At 42.9% G+C, this 20,717-nt stretch overlaps 2 protein-coding genes across 3 annotated transcripts in view; both read left to right on the top strand.

The window, feature by feature from the left end:
• Positions 1 to 3,952, top strand: part of ZFP91 (ZFP91 zinc finger protein, atypical E3 ubiquitin ligase) — a 46,295-nt gene extending 42,343 nt beyond the window's left edge. For both annotated transcript variants that reach the window (XM_027045566.2, XM_027045565.2), the window contains exon 11: positions 184 to 3,952. In XM_027045566.2, the coding sequence (XP_026901367.2) occupies positions 184 to 694 (511 nt within the window). In that variant the 3' untranslated portion in view covers positions 695 to 3,952. The remainder of the gene's footprint in view (positions 1 to 183) is intronic.
• Positions 3,953 to 4,183: 231 nt separating this feature from the next.
• On the top strand, positions 4,184 to 10,025 carry CNTF (ciliary neurotrophic factor). Its single transcript, XM_015087942.3, has 2 exons — positions 4,184 to 5,900; positions 7,118 to 10,025. The coding sequence occupies exons 1-2, from the start codon at positions 5,787 to 5,789 to the stop codon at positions 7,604 to 7,606; spliced, it is 603 nt and encodes a 200-aa protein (XP_014943428.1). The 5' UTR covers positions 4,184 to 5,786; the 3' UTR covers positions 7,607 to 10,025.
• Positions 10,026 to 20,717: the final 10,692 nt, after the last annotated feature.

The following is a 20,717-nucleotide window of genomic DNA, read 5'->3' as shown; positions in this document are numbered from 1 at the left end:
GGTTTTTAAACAAAAGAAAAAAACAGATTAGTTTTCCATCTAGTTAACTTTTCCTAATTTTTCACAAGTATATGTTAGTGTCTATTGCTTGTATATGTGACCTCTCAGTTCTTGCCCTGACCCTGAGTAAGAGCCCTTTTCATTTCTCTGTTTGATCAGCCATTTCCTCTTCCGCTCTCTTAGATGCGAGATCTGTGGATTTACTTGTCGGCAAAAGGCATCCCTTAATTGGCACATGAAGAAGCATGATGCAGATTCCTTCTACCAGTTCTCTTGCAATATCTGTGGCAAAAAATTTGAGAAGAAGGACAGCGTAGTGGCACACAAAGCAAAAAGCCACCCCGAGGTGCTGATTGCCGAAGCTCTGGCTGCCAATGCAGGCGCCCTCATCACCAGCACAGATATCTTGGGCACTAACCCAGAGTCCCTGACACAACCTGCAGATGGGCAGGGTCTTCCTCTTCTTCCTGAGCCATTGGGAAACTCCACCTCTGGAGAGTGCCTCCTGCTAGAAGCCGAAGGGATGTCAAAGTCATACTGTAGTGGGACAGAGCGGGTGAGCCTGATGGCTGATGGGAAGATCTTTGTGGGAAGTGGCAGCAGTGGGGGCACTGAAGGGCTGGTCATGAACTCGGATATACTCGGTGCTACCACAGAGGTTCTGATTGAAGATTCAGACTCTACTGGACCTTAGTGGAAGGGAAGACTTTGGGCACTGGGACAGCTCAGACTTTGTATTTAAAAGATAAAAAGGACAAAAAAAAAAATTTAAAGCATTTAAAATCTAGTAAAATAACTGAAGGGCCTGCTCTTTCCATTGTGGATCACGGCACACACATCTACACCCACCTTCTTCTCCCTCTATTGTCCCCTTTATAAAATTGATGTTGCCTTTACCAAAAAGGTAGGCAAAAAAGAAGAAGCTCTTAAAGTGAGGGTTATCCTCCTACTCCGTTCCAGCCAGGCAGACTTCGTGCTCACCGGCAGATCCCTTCTTAAACCTGTAACTCTGATGTGCTCTGGATCAGCTTTTAACTCTTGATAGTATATTACTGTCTCTAAGCCCCTTCTCCTTCACTGCTGCCCTATGGTTCTGGCTTCTACCCACCGCGGCACACTTACCCCCAAAGCATCATACAGTTCTAATCTCTGGAGGCTGGCAGCTTGACTTGGCACTTTAGGCCCCCTGGCAGGGTGAGCTGTTAAAACAGCCCACCTCTCTCACTCACCCCCTTCTCCTCCATTCCCTGCTGGGTTTAGGAAAGGAAGGATTCATGGGGACCACCTCCCTCCTCTGTGACCCCAGCACTTCAGTCCCCTCCCAACACCTCCATCTGGTTCTCAGTGGTGCTCATTAGCTTGGAAGCAGGCTCCCGACAGGGAGGGGGGCTGCCCTCTACATGGTTTCTCTGACCATAAGACAGGGCTCTGTATCAGTGAGAAAAGTCCCAGACTAATGGCAGAAATTTGCACTTTGAACATGTGTGTTTTTGTGTTGTGGAACCTGAGATTCCTTATTTATTAATGGAAAGTCTGATTTTCTTTTTTTTTTTTTTTTTGGATCTTTGTTGCTGTATTTTGTGGGGCTGGGAGAGATTAGATTGTTCTGACATGGGGTCCTTTCCATAAGAAGTACTTTTGAAGGCAAGATATAGGGTTGAAGAAGCACAGCCAGCCTCTAAATCATAGCTCTCCAGTGGCCTTTAAAGAAAGCTGGTCCTCAGCACTAACAAAATCACTACAGTAGCATACAGTAGCCTAATGCTTTTTCAGAAGCCTATTTAGGGAAGGTTGTTAGGTTTTCAGTATTTAGTGCTCTTTGAGTTTTTAGAGCATTGAAATTTAGGAATTTTGAGAGGATGAGAAGGATTGTTCAGGGTCTGAATTACAGATACAAGATTTTCTCTTATGCATTTATTTTCTTTTTTTGTCCCCTTCATCTCTTCCTGCACACCTTCCTGTTGGCCCAACTGTGGCCCCTTGCTTTGTTTTGGTTTTTGCTTTATCATTGGTTCATTCCAGCTCCCAATTAGTGAAGGACACTGCAATCAGTGAAGAGGTCTATGACTCGTACAGTTTTAAGTCAAGGAAAATTGCTCTGTTTTGTTTTCCTTCTAAGAACACTTCAGAAGAGGAAAGACTTCCATAGATGAAGTTAATAATCTGTATAATAATCACCTTGGCTTTCACCTAAAATTCTGGGAATTACCACTTCCATTGAGATAGAATGGGGTAGACTGCTTATTACTGTCCATGGGAGAGGCAGGTGGTGTTTTTTTTACAAGTTTATAACTCCCAGAAGACTAAAAACCTGTTAGGGGATTTTTAGAGAATTAGAAGGGCAGTTTCTATCCTTCTGTGTACCTCACAAGCCGGAGTTAAAGGCTTGTCCTATTCATTGTTTGTCAGAAATGTGTGATGGCTATTGGAAAGAATGAAGTTTTGCTGGGAGCAAAATAAGGAACGGCTTGTTTTTCACAAACGCTAAAACGACAAAGTTTATTAATTTTCTCTTTGATTTATTTTTTTCCACAAAGAGGGGTAACAAAATGTCATCTCTGAAAGAGGCTTACTTTACACCCACTAGTGTCAGTGGTTGGGATGCCAGGGATAGGGAGTCAGACACCTACAGTGAACAGACTTAAATGCACCATTGTTTCTTTTCAGAGTGTTGCAGATTTGCCGTCCCTCCAGTGTGGGGGTAGAAAATGGAATAAGGATAGAAGGGATGTAGAATATGCTTTCCTGCCCACAGTAAGGATTTGGAATGGACTCTGGTATGTTGAGTACATTTGAAAATATTATCAGATTGATTGGGTGCGTTTACAACAAAGTCATTCCACTTCCCTTATAAGTCCTTTTTATATTGTTTCACTGGCTCGCATCTGGACTCCACACTTAACTTCTGTCGTCGTCACATTTATCTTCTTTGTCCCTGTAAGTTGTGCTTGCAGTGGTTTGTCATCAGATATTTTAACCACCTACACAAAAGCAAACTGCATAAAAAACTTGATGAGAGAAAGGGAAAATATGTTTTTCTCTATATCACACTCCTCCCCATCAAAAGCAACAAGTCAGTTCTAATAATTAGGAACTTTCTGTTTCTCCTTTTGTTTCTTGACCTCTTTATAGGTACCATTTGCCAACAGTTTGCTTCAATAAGTTATTATTATCAGTATGCAATCAATTTTAAAATATTCTCCAGGGACTTTATCCTTTTTCCTTTTGAGAAAGGGATGCTAGCACAATAAAAAGTGGTGCAAGTAAGCTGGCTTCTACTAGGCCCTCTTCCCTTTCCCTGTCTGCTTATCACGCTGTTTACTTCTATGTCCTTCCAAGGAGCTCTCCTAACCTTAAAATTCCACGTTGCCTACTCATAGTCAAATTGTGTTACCTTTTTAATAACTCTTCCCATTGCATATTCTCCATCTTGAATTGGCGATTCTAAATTCTGAAAATGTAACTCAGATACAAGTATTCTTTCTGGGAGATGCACTTCCCCCTAATCTCTGGTTGCCTGTGGTTATTCTGCATAATTGAGACTTACCGTGCTTCAGAGAGTTTGGATACACACTGGCCAGGATTACTGGGAGTTAAAAAAAAAAAAAGAAATCAGGTATGGAAAAGCATCTACATAGAGCACTTGAACCTCCTTTGTACCTGTTGGAAAAAAATCTAAAAAGTGTACTAAAGCCAGCTAAGGTTATCACGGTCTGGTTGTTTGAAGTACCATTTTTCCCTCCTTCTTTTTCCCACTTTCCAATGTACTCAAGAAATTTGAAAAATTGTAATGGATCAATTTAAAATATTTTATTTCCTGAAAGCCTTTTTTGCCTGTTGTAATGTGCAGGACCCTTCTCCTTTGATGGGAGAGACAGGTAGTTACCTGAATCTAGGTTGAAAAGGTTATGTAAAAAGAAATTATAATAAAAGGGATACTCTGCTTTTCAAATCCTTGTTTTCTCTTAATCTAGTTAAGGCATATCCAAAATAAATATGTAAAGAAGAACAATAAAAGTTGTCTTCTTGGAAGCAACTTGTCTTCCTTGGTTGTAATGATTACAGTTCTCCAAAGGATGAAGACCATTGATGCCGTTCAGTGAGAAACAAGTGCCCTCAGAGCAGGTTTTATGTGGCAGATGCTGTTTGCTCTCATTGAGAATCAGACAGTTAGCATCTGACTCATTTTAGTTCTTGATTTCTAATGCTGAGTTGCCATAGGATTCTGTGATCATCTGGCAAACTTGGAAATCCCTCCCATGTTTTGGCAGACTTGTAGAAAAGGTGGCCTTATTAGTCTAGTAGAGAGAACGTTAAGGATGCTGTGAAGTTTATGTTAGTCTGATAAGTGACAAAACCTTGGTGGCATTCAGTATCGGTGCTTTTTCAGAAAACTCCGTGTCCACGCAAGTACTGACTTAAAGAACTAGAATCCTCCTACATTCTTAAAAGGCCTACTATGACAGCACCCACTTCTCACTTTTCTCCCTTCTTACTCTCGCTTATTGTTTACTTATGGAAGTTTGCACCTGAGGTGTGGGTTTCAGTGTAGAGGCAACGTCTATGCTATGAAACAGTGGGAGCTAATTGATTGATTCAGGGATGACACTTGCAGCTCTTGGGTCAGTAAGTATCATCCTCTAACCTACGGAATTAAATGCAATAGAAGAACAACTCTGCACATGCTGTTAAACTCTTTTGCCCTCATTTCAAAGCCCAGCTCATTCTCTTATCTTGTTGAGAAGCAGTGTGGTGTGACTGGGCTAAGGAAGAAAAAGAAAAGCATGTTGTCACTTGAGACTGCCTTAGAAATGTTACCCGGTCAGGGTTGGGTGTTTCCTGTCCTTTGGAAGAAAACAGGCCTAAACAGTACCTTCCTCATCCTGTAGCTATGAGGAAGGCACCATGATCGAGGTTAGAGATGCTTACTTTGCTGATTTTTTAGTGTAAATTAAACTAACTTTAGATACATAATGAAGTAATACAAATGAAAAGATGCTGTATTTTTAAGGGACCTGTTTCACATAAACTTTGTTTCTTAACAAATGTGAAAAACCTAAAGAATGAAATTGGAAAGTCAATGAGAGAAACAGCTGTAATATCAGAGACCTATATTGAAATTTTGTGCCTGCTTTCTGGGTTTTGTGTACATTATTTACTTTCTTTAAGCCTCAATTTCGTATGTAAAATGGGGAAATTAATATTTATCTCCTAGAATTATTCCATAGGTCGAATAAAGGCTTTAAAGCCTTTAGCACAGTGTCTGGTCCAGAGTAGCTGCTTAATCAGTGGCGGTTGTATTTATAGTAATAACTTAATATTCTTGAACACTTTACCAGGCCAAAAAAAGGAAAGAAAGAGGAGGACATGGGGAATACAAAGGAGGATAATAATAAAATTAAATGATTATATGTATATAATACAGATCACATTAAGCAGGGGTGTCATGAGGATTAGTGTGATAGTGACCTTGTTGCTAAGTGCAAAAGCAAAACAATGACATAAAAACAAGTAGGCTAGGCACTGAGTGGAGGAGAGAGATGGAGGCAGACACTGCAGGGAAAAAAAGCTGATTAAAAAGGGGCCTTTGATTCCACAGGCACAAAAATCCACAGCCAGGAATTTGCTGCCACCTCTGAGTCAGGCAGGGGGTGGGGGTGGGGTGCACAATCCCATTAGTACAGAATGCCCAGTGGATTTAGTCTGAGAGTCACATTTCTTATTTGGACCAGTGTAGACAGAAGCAAACCCAGCTCACTTGTTTCCTGGGACATTTGAGTTAGGGGATGGCTTTCGCAGAGCACTCATCGCTGACCCCTCACCGCCGGGACCTCTGTAGCCGCTCTATCTGGCTAGCAAGGAAGATTCGTTCAGATCTGACTGCTCTTATGGAATCTTATGTAAGTTGCCTATTTTGCTGTTGTCTGTTTTCACTTCATCTCGTCTGATGGAGCCCGTTACCACCATGTCTGTCCCAGCCCCCATTGCCAATCGTGAAGGCCCTCCACATATAGTCATTCATAGATTGGGCCCGTCATTTGACATGGTTCTTCATGGTTCCTTCCCTCAAGGAAACTCCTGTGACCTTATTTTCTTCTCTAGGCTATTTAGGAGACATGCTCTTTGAATAAGAAAATATACATGGGGTTCTGGGTAGGATTGGCTGTATGTCTTGGAGGCTGTTCCTAATTTGATCGCCTACAGTCTGAATTCTACCAGAATATATTAGCCGTGGGCCCTCTAAGTATGGGTTCTTCGTATACATCGTTCTGAATTTTTGCACCGTGTAAAGAGTGAGGTGTATAGGATTGAGAGAAGAGCAGCACAGATCCAAAGAATTTCTCCAAGCCACCCACTTTTTCATAATTTATACCAAGTCTCCCTGTGTCTAAATAGAATAGTCACCTACACTGTCAAAAGGATCCCCTAGAAAATTCACTGGGAGTTCCAGACTGGTTTTCTGATAGAAGGAGATCCCCATCGGTGTCCATCTAAGGCCTGTAGGAACACTGAAGGCCCTGTGAGAGTTCTGAATATAGATTCGTACAGCCTCACCAGTTAGAAATCAGACTCTTTGAGATACCAAAGAGTCTGATTTTTTTTTTTTTTTTTAAACGACTTCCCACTGAATTCTCTTAAAGGATTGTCCTCACCATTGAGAGTGGACAATGGAAGAGACGGGGTTAGAAGAATTCTGCAGTGGGTTAATTCTAGGGCTTCTTAGATGTACCCAGTGTTTTTAAGTATGTTTAAATTACTTAAATCTCCAATATGATTTAAAATACTCCAGTTTCCAGGAGGCAGTTTGAAGTGGGAAGGAAGCATTCTAGACCAGTGGTTTTCAACCTTTAGAACCCAATGAAAACTGCAGATTCTCCCACAAAAACTGAACAGGTAGTCAAAACAGTATGTATAATTTCAGAGACAATAAGGTCTTCCTAAAGTCCCATCATTGGATCTCAAATAAAGAGTTCCTTTTGTAGATTTGTTATTTTCTTTACAATCTGGATCCTTTTTGACCAGGAAGATGAAAAAGATTTTACATGAGATTTAGGGATGAAATAAAAATGTTGGGATAATTACAGAAGATATGATGTTTTTATGTATCCTTGGCCAGATGAAGCATCAGGGCCTGAACGAGAACATAAACCTGGACTCTGTGGATGGTGTGCCAGTGGCAAGCACTGATCGATGGAGTGAGCTGACTGAGGCAGAACGACTCCAAGACAACCTCCAAGCTTATCGTGCCTTCCATGTTATGTTGGCCAGGCTTTTAGAAGACCAACAGGTACATTTTACTCCAGCTGAAGGGGACTTCCATCAAGCAATACATACCCTTCTACTCCAAGTTGCTGCCTTTGCTTACCAACTGGAGGAATTAATGATGCTCCTGGAACACAAGATCCCCCCCAATGAGGCTGATGGGATGCCTACCGTCGTTGGAGATGGTGGTCTCTTTGAGAAGAAGCTGTGGGGCCTGAAGGTGTTGCGAGAGCTTTCACAGTGGACAGTTAGATCCATTCGTGACCTTCGAGTCATTTCTTCTCATCAGACTGGGATTCCAGCACACGGGAGCCATTATATTGCTAATGACAAGAAAATATAGCAGTTTTCCCTCTTCTCTCCCCCTTCCTTTTCTAGTGGAATATACACAGTTCCCTGAGGCCTCACTTTCCCATTCTTAAGTTTTGAAAGTTTTCTAACCTTTTAAGACCACAGGCATTTTCATCAAGTATGGTTGGAGACATGGACAAATGGGCATAAGGTTTATTGTGGAGAGAGAGAGAGAGAGAGAGTGTGTGTGTGTTTTGGACCATAAGGGAGTGGGGCCAAGGGCAACATCCTTCCACTTTAGTGCTCTAACCTTTTCTACCCACTAAGTTAACCTTACAAGTATTTAACAGTTTCACAGGATAAGTGTATGTTTAACTTTAGTCCTAGATGACTTTTCTGAGAAGACTGAAACAGTGAATGAAAAATCATGGACTCTACTAGCCAATTCAAACTCACAGATAATAAAAATAGTAACTAACGTTTATGGAGTATGTACTGTATTGTAGCAGTACGCCAGGGGCTCTGTGTGTAATTTCCACAACTCTGTTGAGGGAGGTAGTGCTCTCCCCTCTTGGCAGATGAGAAAACAGGGTCACAGAAATTACAACTTGTTCAAGGTTACCCACCTAGCAAATGGCACTCTTCAGTTTGAACTCAGATCTTTCTCACTCTAAAGCCTATGTGCCCTTCACTGTAGAGGCCTAATTATGAACTTCTTTCACTGCACCTCTGTGTCACAGAGGGTTGGAAAATTGACCCATGTAGTCTATCCCTAGCACTGGAAAAACAATCCCCATTATGTGTCCTGATATGTTACTAGAACAAAATTTGCATGAAGGGCAGTATTTGTTGCCCATGCCTAGCTAAGAAGAGAGCACTGGAGATGTTAAGATTCGGTTTGGGGAAAAGATTAGGCCCACCAGACTTGTGAAATTAGGAAGCTCCAGGCTGCTTTAGAGTGCCCACAAATGTTTTTGAGTTTTGGATTGGGCACAACTCGTACTAGGTTACCTCACATTTATTGTAATCAGCAATGTGGCGACATAGGCGCTGTAAGCCAAGCATTCATGCACAATGGTTGGAATACTACTCAGGTTAAAATGTCACAAAACTCCTTTTACCACACATTCTCTGGACTTAGTCATGAGGAGAGGGTGAGGCCCACTCTGTTCCAAGTGGGAATGCCAGCGATACTGAAGCAATATACAGCAAAGCCTCCATGCTTCACAAGAAAGGGGCAGGGCATTGTGTTCAATGTTCTTGAGAGAAACACTGTATGAAAGACCCCAACTAGTAATTGTGGGCATTAATGGAAAAGGTCATTTGCGGTCAGGCGTACGAACCAGTGCTGCAGTGTAAACCCAGAAGTTCTCAGGTGTGACGTTATTTTATGCTACCAGTTAAAGTCACCATCGTGGATAGGGGACCCAAATCAATTTAGTTTACTTACTGTGCTCTTAAGTGAACCATGAGTCAGAGAGGGCTAACCGCATAAGTTGCATGAGATTGGGATGGGGTGACTTAGCTTTCAACTTTTTCCCACAAGGGTTTGTGTCCACAACTCCACGAGGTCAGTGTTATGAGGACTCTGGGAGAGGCACTGTGGCAATACAGGGCAAGGAAGGCCCTGCTCTGCAATATACATCTGTGGAAATGGCCTTGTATGTGTAGAAGACATCAGTTCTGGTTGGAATTGTGAGGCATGAGATTAGGGTTAGGGAGTTCTAGGGAGGAGCTCGACGAGGGCCAGAAATCATTTTCTGGAGGAGTTCGGAGTTCGGTTGTATCTCAGAGGGTGGCTGGGTACCAAATAAAGAGAAATCATGAGAAAAGGAAGAGTTGGCTGGTTAGAAGAAAGTGAGGCAGTAATAAACATTTGGGTCCAGCTGCCACTCGAGGTTAATGTTTGGTTTTATTTCATTTGTAATTTTGGTGTATAGGTAGATACTGTCTCAGTAAAAGCATAGAGGCTTACTTCATTTAAGCTTTCTCTGATTTGAACTTTTTCTTCTGCTTAAGAGCAGTATTTCTAATGGATAAAGTACCTGTTTATTAATGTGAAGCTCCTAGATTTACCTATGAAGTATTTTAGGCTCTTTCTGTTTAATGGATAAAGATGGGAATACAGTTTCTTACTGGGGAGTAACTGAACACAAACCTGAATCTGAAAGAAGTGGCTCCCAAGTGTTTTGTTTTTATATTCAGCAGATGAGGCAGAGCAGACGTTGGCAGAAGTTTTGGAAATCAAGGGAGCATGACTTAAGCTTTGTTGAGTTACATGTGTAGAAATATTTATCTGTAAGAGGCACATTCGAAGTGGCAGAGGGTCCAGGAAAGGTACAAGTACTAACTACTGAATAGGAGAAAAATAGGAAGCCGTGTGAGTCTTGATTAGTAAGCAGCCAAGTCCCCCTGAGTGTACGCCCAGCATTGTGATAAGAGTTCTGTATCAGTTTCTTCAAAAAAAACTTGCAGCATGCCTCAAAAGAATTATGGGGAGGGGCGCCTGGGTGGCTCAGTTGGTTGAGCGATCGACTTCGGCTCAGGTCATGATCTCACAGTTTGTAAGTTCGAGCCTTGCGTCGGGCTCTGTGCTGACAGCTCAGAGCCTGGAGCCGGCTTCGGATTCTCTGTCTCCCCTCTCTCTGCCCCTTCCCTGCTCATGCTCTGTCTCCTCTCTCTCTCTCTCTCTCTCTCTCTCTCTCTCTCTCTCTCAATAATAAATAAATGTTAAAAAAAAAATTTTGTTTTTTAAAAAGAAAGAAGTATGGGGAAAATCCCTAGAAAAATGTAGACAGAATAAGGGAGAAATGAGCACTCAGCTCTAATAACAAAGTCGCAAAAGTGTGGATCTGAACGTGTCAACTGTGCATCTTGCTTCTCTGAAATGGACGCAACATTGAAGAAGGGACTGACAACAGGCCCATGTTCTAGGGGTGTGTCTCAAAATACAGATAGGAATGATGGCAACACTGTAGAAGTATGGTTTTTTTTAAGAGTCCAGAACCCAAAAGAGATTTTTGGCCTTTAGGTTTTAGTTCCCTTGTTTCTTAGATCTATATATGGACAGGATCTCTAGGGAATCATATTTTTATAGACATATAAACTATAGTTATATAATATGCAACTATAAGATTTATATAAAATGTATAATGTAATTATATATATATGTAAAGGCATTTGTGTGTGTGTGTGTGTATATATATATGTGTGTGTGTGTGTGTGTGTGTGTGTATATATATATATATATTTTTTTTTTTTTAAGCATGAGTTTAGTTCCTAACCCCTAACTCATATTTTGTAAAGAGGAGTCCTTCTATCCCACAGCCTCTAGAAAAGTCCTTTGTTAGGAGAGAGATTCTGTTTTTCTGAATCGGTAAGGAATTACATGTATGAGAACTGGTAAACTTTGCATTGGTTTAAGAAGGTGATTTGGAAAACACTTGCAAATTGGCACAAACTCACAGGCCAACCATCAAATAAAATTAGCTTTGAAATGATCAGGTTTGAGGGAAGTGAAGGTTTTAATAAAGTCATCGCCTTGGTATTGCTGTTATTTCAGGCTCATGTGGATTAAAGCCCAGTGGATGACTCATTCTTGTGACCACTGGTCAAACAGGCAGAGGACAAGTAATTATTTCAGGGAGACCTACATAGTTCCAAAGTGGTTTAGAATGACTATGAATCCTCAGCTCTTCATAAAGTGGCTGAACACCTACTCTCTTAATACTAAGGAGTAACACAGAAATGCTGGAAGCAAAGGGGCTTCCACCAGGGCGATAAAGTGATTGGTGAAGAGGAAAAATAAGTCCAATTTGGGTATCAACTTCGGTCGATTTATGGTATGTGCACGAGTGTTAGTTACTAGGCAGTGTTTAGGCCAGGGCATTTAAGAAGAATGGTGTGGCCTCCTGCCTCAGCCCACCCAAGAACAAACCTCCCGGATGTCGGGGACACTGAAAAAGTGAAAGGGGTAAAACTGTCCTCTTTCCACTCAGAAGCTTCTGTAGAGCCCTGAAGTCTACAGATAAACACAGTAAAAAATACAATTTGATCTTTTGATGAAATGTGCGGGGTGTGCGGTAACATCCATGTGCATGTGATTCTCCTGTTACTTGGATCCATCTATTTTTGGCAAATAGAAAGTAAAAGATGCAAGAGCGGCTAACAATAAAGATCTCGCCTCAGCAGGACCACGAGTCGCTTCTTTTATTTCTGTATCTTTGGATGAGCAAGAGGAATTTCAAGTGGTTTCAACATTGGATGAAATTTAATCCTCCCAGCAAGGGCCAGGCTCCGTCGAGCGTGCCGGGTAAATCTCCGTGATGCCAGGCCACCGGGAAAAACTCCCGAGGCCAGTCAGCCTAGAAAAGGCAGATTGCCCCACACCTATCAGCTAGCCTGCAGACGGGGAAGATTTCCTTTCGAATGGTTTAATTTCAACTCTGAACCCCAGTCAAAACCTTTGAAGGACAGAGAAGAACCCTGATTGGCCCGTTTCTAGTCCAGTTTGAAGGTAGACACTTTTTTAAGCTGGGAAAAATCGCATAGGGCAGAATATGAGACTTAACTAAGAGATGCTGCATTTTTATCTACATGTTCAAGGCAGTGTGAATACTGCCTCATTTACTCGTGCCAGGCAGTTAATCCTCTGAGATAACATCTCACAAATGAAGGAAATGAGAATGAGCATTAACTTGCCCAGGTCCCTCCCCTAGTACCTGACCGGTGTGGAGTTTTAGTTCTGGCTCCAAGACTCACTCCTCTATCACTGCCGTGGCCACCTAAAAATCGAGGCCATTTTATGTTGAAATCCTCCTCCATCTCTGGATTTCAGATAAAGCCAGCACAAACCTGTGCCAAACCCTGGTAAGTTTCCAAACTTTGAGACAAGTCACTTTTTCTGAGTTTTCTCATTTAAGAAATGGAAGTGGCCACTAATTTCACAGCTTGGTAAATGGTTTAGACAAATGAGTGTCTGAAAGTACTTGTGAATGACATACACACATCAAGTATATTTCATGTCTCACATAGCTTGGGTTCGTGTGAGACCTTCAGCTGAGGAGAGAGGTCTGTTAAGCATCTCAGAGAGACACCAGGTGCTCCCCAGGATCCCATCTGGTCACAGCCTACATGTCCCCCTGTTGTGCCTGTGAGCCTTTGGCCAGTAGAGGCTGACCCGGCAGCCAGGAATCCCGCACCTACCTCCCTGAGAGCCCAGACTGGCTGTTCTCCACACCCAGAAGGTGGCTTTCAGAGGAGACGGGGTCAGGCAAGCTCCGGAGCAGCCTGGCAGACACTGCCCAGGATGCGTTAAAGCATGCATTTAGACAGTCACCTGCTACATGCCAGCACCTCCTCTTAACACGAAAGGAACTCAAAACTTCTCCACCGGACAGCACCACAGGGCCAGAGGTTCAGTAACGTGCCCCGGTGTCGCAGGAGGAAAGCAGAAGAATTAGAGCTATGGCCGAGGGAGGAATTTCCCACCGCCCCGTCATGCTTCTGCACCAGACCAACCTCATCTTGGGAGGCATCTGGTGCCTCTGCGTCCTTCTCTTGCATCCAGCACTCTGGCAACCCTTCCTCTCACAAGCCTTCGGAAACTCTGGGAACAGCAACTCCTAGCCCGGACTTCTCTTGTGACCCTATATGCCATCCCTCCCCTGACAAGGAAAGTGGGACCCAGTCTGAGGTAGTGGTTAAATATGTTATTCCTTCCAGGATGAGCGTCGTCTGAACAAGGGACCCAGGGAGGCTTTTTCAAAATAAATTCCCAGGGCACCTGGGTGGCTCCGTCAGTTAAGCATCTGACTCTTGGTTTCGTCTCATGTTGTGATCTCACGGTTTGTGAGTCTGAGCCCTGCATCAGGCTCTATGCTGACAGTTTGGAGTCTGGAGCCTGCTTCGGACCGGCCCCTCCCCTGCTTGCTCTCTTTCTCTCTCTCAAAATAAATAAAAATAAACTTTTTTTAAGAGTGTTTTTTAAATAAATACATTTCTGAGGCAGATGTCTTTAGGTCAGACCAACCTGATGCCACACCACTAGGTAAAAGGTTTAAGATGACTTCCTCTTCTCTTGCTTAATTATCCCTGGCTCCTTATCCCCAAAGCTTGGGCTGGGGAGAGAGTTGGAAGTTACACAGACAACTCAGTAGGTCGCTAAAAAAATTACCAACCTGGTTCTAAGCTCCAAAGCTCAGTCTTCCAGCAGTTTCCTGTCCCACTCCCACGAAATGCTTATTGATGCCTACTTTGGACCAGTAATAAGGATACAGAAAGAAATGTTAGTGGTAGTAGCAGACATTTATTCAGTATTTATTTACTCTGCCAGTCATCATTCTAACTGCTTTACGTGCATTAACTCATTTATCCCTCACAAAAAGTCTTTGAGCCGGCCACCCCAAAATGTGCCGCTTTGGCATACTGGTTATTTTAAAGTCACTTAAACAGCCTGTGCAAGGACATTCTGACCCTCTTTTGTCTCCAGAAAGCAGAAAATAAATCTGGGAAAGGAAGGACTCTCCCTGTACCAGGAGAGAGATATATGCTCATCACCAGAGAGAAGGAATTGAGGGCTGAGAAGTCTGTACACAAACCATGTTACTTCTTCACTAATTTACTATCCCAAGCCCAAACCCCTTGATCTTGTCAATTCTTCACAAGTTTGTCTAAAAGGTATAAAAGCTGCCTGCTCTGGTCACTTCTTTGAGTCTCATAATTTTATATGCGTATGTACGAAATTAAGTTTGTCTTTCTCCCGTGAATCTGTCTTTTATCAATTATTAGACCAGCCAACGAATCTAGAGGGAAGAAGTTTTCTTCCCCTACAGTACAAAGATTTTTAGTTTACAACCACAGGAACAGGCACAGACAGCAGATGGTTCCCTGCCTTGCAGACACTCATGATGTCCTAAGAAAGCAGGCAGACAGCCAATGGGCACAGAAGTCAAGGTGTGGTTAGTAGCACCCTGAGTAGAAAAGAAGAGCTGTAGGAGCCCCAAGGAAGGAAGGAATGTAGAGAACTGCTCCAAAAATGGTGTTTGGGGAGGTAGGCTTTGAAAAATGACTAGGATTTTGGCCTCAGGAAAAAGTAAGGAGAAGTAGGTAAGAACATTCTGGAGAGAAGGGAGAAGCACTAGTCAAGGCTTGGCTGCTGGAAGGTATGTAGCATGCTTGGAAATGTTTACCAGGACTGAGCTCAGGGTTCTCCAAGAACCACAGTAGGAGATGAGACCGGATGAATGAGGTGCTGGCACCTTCAGGAGAGATTCTCTGGAAGGTTCTTCAAGAGGGATGGTGCTAGCATCTACCCTTTGTTTTAGAAAAACAATTCAGAGGGCTCTGTGAGAGCTGTCGTGGGTGTGGAAGTGGCCTGGGGCAGAGGGATCCATTAAGAAGACGCTGTTGTTCTCAAGGTAAGATATGTTTTTGGTTATTCGTGGAAATGTTAAAGGCACCAGGGTACAGAGGTGAACACAACACAACCCCTGATCTTTTAAAATTTGCACTCTGGTTGAGGAAGAGAGGCAACGGCTAATATAATTTAGAGAGAGATGAGAATTATATAGGAAATCAAAAAGTGGTATAAAATTAGAGAGGAGGCCATGACAGAACTTCCCAAGGAGTTATTTCCCTGGAAATCTGAATGATGACAGCCAACCACCAAGCGACCTGAGAGGAAGTACCAGGGTCACAGGGAACTACTGAGTGCAAAGCCCCTAGGCAGGAATGAGCTTCCCATTTTCTTGGAACTGAAAGGAGGCCAATGTGGCTGAAACCAGGAGGGCAAGGGAGCAATGCCAGTGTGCAGGCCCTCAGCCAAAGACCAGGAGAAACAAACCTGTGGTTACACGGGTGGCTTTATTACCTGTAACAGCGAGGAAGAATGGACACCATGGGAAGCTATGGGGTATCTTGGTAAGCCGGTGTTAGCTCTTATGGTAGGATTTAGGCTTTGGTTGTGTGATTGAAAGAAGGGCCTGAGAAAGCAGAGAGGTTGGCTCTAGCTTGGATGCTATCAGAAAGTGAGGGCAATTCTATGATTGGATATTTTGTGGGTGGCAGCTTGATTTTGTCTGTGATTAGACAAAAGTATGAAGTGGCTTTGTTTCCCTTATCACGGTCTCCGGGAGCTTTGTGCGAAGTTATTCTTCTATGAGTTTGTTTCAATCAGTTAGGCTCACTGGCTGTGAGCCTCAGACCAGCCTGTGATACACTGAGATCCAGCTGTGAATGTCAGATCAATGCTGTGCATCAGGGGCTACGAGTTTTCTCTGTCACTAGCAGTGAGAGTAAGTGTGGAAAGGGATTTGGAACACAGCAGGTGTATAACCAACTCTGACAGAAGTCAGTGTGTGGTTAGTATTTCCACATAGACAACAGACAGCATCTCCTCCTAGATAAAAATGACCCCAATCATAGAATTACCCTTGCTTTCTGACAGCATCCAATTCAGAGCAAAACTACATTTTACCCTTTCCCAAACTAACTAACCTGAGTCTGAAGCCTATCACAAATCCTTGCTAACATTCCCTTATTAAGGTGTCCCAAAGTCCCCCATGATGTGTTGTCTCCCTCATTGCAACAAGCCAATAAACCCAACTTTGACTACAGGTGTTGTCCTAGGGGTCTTTGGCTAAAGGGTATTGACACTACAGAGAGAAACCATTGGAAATTTTCAAGCAGAAAAGTGACGTGATAGGATTTACATTTTTTAAATGAGTACTCAAGAGTCCCTGTGAGCAGGTGAGTTTATAGGGGCAAGAGTGCAAGCAAAAAATAATAAATAAATAAATAAATAAATAAATAAATAAATAAATAAATAAATAAATCCACAAATGATGGAGAACCTGAATTAAAAGTGACAGTTGATGGACACCAGAGTGGCTAAAATTAACAACTCAGGCAAACACAGATGTTCATGAGGATGTGGAAAAAGAGGATCTTCTTTGCACAGCTGGTGGGAATGCAAACTGGTGCAGCCACTCTGGAAAACAGTATGGAAGTGCCTCAAAAAATTAAAAATAGAGCTACCCTATGACCCAGCAATTGCCCTACGAGATATTTACTGAAAGGATACAGATGTGCTATATCAAAGGGGCACATGCACCCCAATGTTTATAGCAGCACTATTGACAATAGCCAAAGTATGGGAAAAGCCCAAATGTCCATTGATGGATGAATGGATAAAGATTATGTGTGTGTATGTGTATATATATATATATATATATATATATATATATATGTGTGTGTGTGTGTGTGTGTATGTATATACACATATATATATACACACACATACACACACATATATATACACATACAATGGAGTATTACTCAGCAATCAAAAAGAATGACATCTTGCCATTTGCAACTACGTGGATGGAACTAGAGGGTATTATGCTAAGGGAAATTAGTCGGAGAAAGACAAATACATGACTTCACTCATATGAAGAATTTAAGATACTAAACAGATGAACATAAGGGAAGGGAAGCAAAATAATATAAAAACAAGGAGAGGGACAAAACATAAGAGACCCTTAAATACAGAGAATAAACTGAGGGTTGCTGGAGACGTTAGGGGTCAGGGGAGGGGCTAAATGGGTAAGGGGCATTAAGGAAGACACTTATTGGGATAAGCACTGGGTGTTATATATAGGGGATGAATCACTGGAATCTACTCTTGGAATCATTATTGCATTATATGCTAACTAACTTGGATATAAATTTAAGATAAATAAATGTAAAAAAAAAGTGACAGTGGATGGAGAAAAGGGGACAACTCTGATGATCATGGCAGAGAAGTTAGCATGGGAAACTGGAGAGAAGGACTCTGAGCTTTAGGAAGAGGAAAGAAGCAAAGAATACCCCCTGCAACCAAGAGGAGAGTGAATAGGCAAGAAACATGGACGGGGGACAGGTATTGGAGGTAGCATAGGAGAACACAGTCTGGTTTTTAAATATGTTGAGTTGAATGTGGAGCATAGCAATCATGGAAGAAGGAGTGGGGAGGTGAGCACCTGGGAATGAAGTGGATAGGAAGGCTAGGGCTCAACCATAAGGCCCTTGAACATCATGCTAAGGTATTTAGATTTATCCCATAGGCAATGAGGAACCATTCAAGGTTTTATATCAGTGATCCTCAAAGTCAGCATAACAGAAGACCCAAGACCCGAAGGAAGGAAAGATAAGGAAAACCCACCAGGAGATAGGTCAGTTCTTCTGCCTTAGTTCTATAGGGAACTGACAGGGTCCCCTTGTCCAAATCCAAATGCAGAGCAAGCCCCCCCACAACCCTCCTATGATTCTGACAGTCCCCAGAGCTTTTGTCGTTCTAAGACATATAAAGAAATCGCTCTGCTCTCCACCTCCCAACTTGGGCAAATTCGCATCTCCCAAGAAGGTTTTCATTATAGCCAGGTTGGTACTAAGATTGAGTTTAGCAAAAAAAAATGTATAGAAAAGGCCAAAATTTGGTTTTAAGCTATCTAAAAGTCAAAATAAGGACAGAGACCTCTTTGTTTTACATGACCTGAAGTGTCCTTAAGATGGCAACAACCCAGGGGTGCCTGGGTGGCTCAGTCAGGTGGGCGTCCGACTTCGGCTCAGGCCATGATCTCACAGTTCGTGGGTTCAAGCGCCGCATCGGGCTCTGTGCTGACAGCTCAGAGCCTGGAGCCTGCTTCAGAGTCTGTGTCTCCCTCTCTCTCTGCCCTGCCCCCTCTGGCTCTGGCTCTGTCTATCAAAAATGAATAAACGTTAAAAAAAAAAAAAAAAAAAAAAGGTAGCAACAGCCCAGTTGTCCAAGAGGAGCCTGCTCCAGGAGAAAACATTGTACAGTGTCCAAGGAACAACTTCCTAACAGTTGCCTAGCCGTCTCCATTCTGTCATGGGCTGGGATGGGACTGTGGCAGCCTCTCCACTGTTACCCAGAGTCCCAAAAGGGCCTCGGATGCCAAATGGTTGCACCAGGTTGCCACCTCCCCTGCACCCATTCCTTTTAGTTTTATTTTTTGCCTACATGCCTAGGATATTTTGAGACAGTGAAATGTGAGCTTTATTCATGTTTGATCCCATGCCCATTGTCATTCAAACACTTATAATGGTCAAAAAGGGGCTTAAAACTGCTTTGTTAATGAAATAATACATTTAAGAATCTAAGAGGGGCAGGCAACTTAAAAGGATTTGATGGGTGGCTCTTATCACTCAGGGCCTCACAGGACCACTTCTTGTTTTCTTTCATTCAGCAAATTTGTAGAGTACCTACCTGGGTGTCCTGGCTGATGCTGAGCTCTGGAAGTAACTACAGTGAGCACACTCTCCCTCCCCCCATCCAAAGAGCTCATAGTCAGTTTGGATAAAGAACTCGTGCAAAGTGACAAACTCACAGTAACATGCTGCTAAAGAGGTTAAGCAGAGTAAGAGATGATTCCTCCTGGGAGATTGAAGGAGTGTATGAGGTACGGGAGGAAGGGACAAACAGAAGTGTATTGTCAGGGGAGGTGACATTTGAACGCAGTCTTGATGGATGAGTATGAATTCATCAGGCAAAGGCACAGCCAGGAATTAACATGAGGTGGGGATCAATGTGTGTAGCAATGGGTGTATAACATGGGGAAAGGCTAGCTGGACATCAGGGTGACAAGATAGGTCAGGGTCCAATGGCAAACCGTCACCTGTAAAAGTGGAATGACATATGTTTAGGTAAACATGTCCCGTGTAATTACTTAATAGCACCTCCTCTGAGCCTCAACAAGAATCCAGATTTGGATGATGAATTCTATGGTCACCCTACACACAGGGTGGTCTATTCTGCCCCCCTTCTTTTTTCTCTCAGGCCCAAAACTTCCATTATGCCCTGATCCCCAGCTCATACCTCATCGTGGAGAGGCTCACTTTGGGAACTCAGTGGGGGGTGGGGAGGCCTATTCGAGGAAATGGATTGAGAACATCAGAAAGGAGCGTTCAGTTGCTGTTGAATCCTCCCAGGCCCACGGAACTGAACACATGTGAAAATGTGCCTGGCTGAGACCAAGAGTCCTGTCTCATCCCAGGAGCCTTGCCAGCCCCCTCCCACTTAGAATTTGTGTCCCTCTTTCACTTTCCCATGATGTTTTGTTGGAAGCTCTATGACATTTCCACAATGAGTAATTTTGGTTGTGTGGGTGTCTGTTCCACTCAGCTGTGAGCCCTGGTGATAGTGTGTGTCCAGCTCACCCCTGCTCACCTCCGCACATCACCATCAGAATTATCTGCATGTTGTGTGACAGCTCAGGGTGACATGCCAGGGTGACTGTACTAAGGGATTTCCTTGCATTATCTTGTTTAATCCATATAACAATTTATGATATCAGTTTCAGAATGATCCCCATTTTATAGATAGGATTAGTTCTCAGAGAGGTGAGACAATTTGGCCATGGTCATAAGCAGGAGCAGTGGGACTTGAACTCATGTCTGTCTGATTTGCTTCTGGGGCTCCACTTTTAAAGCGGTGGCAAATCAGACCCCATAGTGTTCGTGCCATAGATTGATTGATTGATTGATTTGTTTATTTTGAGAGAGCATGTGCATGTGCATGAGTGGGGGAGGGGCAGAGAGAGAGAGAGAGAGAGAGAGAGAGAGAGAGAGAGAATCCCAAGCAGGTTCCTTGCTGTCAGCACAGAGCCCAATGGAGGGCTCCAACTCACGAACTGTGGGACCATGACCTGGGCCAAAATCAAGAGTCAGACACTTAACTGAGCCACCCAGGTGCCCCAGTGTCATAGATTTAAATTTAGAAAGCCTGGGCTATTCCATAATGCTTTGTATTCACTAGCTCATTTAGACTTTTCAAGTAACATGGGAATTTAATGTGCTAACTCCATTTTATGGAGGACCAAACTGAGGCACAGAGGAATTACTAGGAGCTGATATTTGAACCAGACCAAACCCGTAGCTTTACTGCTATACTCAGCTGCAGTTTCCTATAAAATCTACTTAACTTCTCTGAGCCTGTTTCCTCTCCGGTAAAATAGGGATATTCCCAGTGCTTACCTAAAGTCATTTTTCAAGGAATTAAATGAAATAACCGTTACAAAGGGTAAAGTCTAAATACTCAGTAGGTACAGGGCATTAGCATTTGAGGTATTGGAGTCACAGGACTTTGGGCAAGTCACTTAACTTCT

The sequence above is a fragment of the Acinonyx jubatus genome, chromosome D1 (genome assembly GCF_027475565.1).
Source record: "Acinonyx jubatus isolate Ajub_Pintada_27869175 chromosome D1, VMU_Ajub_asm_v1.0, whole genome shotgun sequence".
NCBI lineage: Eukaryota > Metazoa > Chordata > Mammalia > Carnivora > Felidae > Acinonyx > Acinonyx jubatus.
This window is presented reverse-complemented; position numbering and strand designations above follow the sequence as displayed.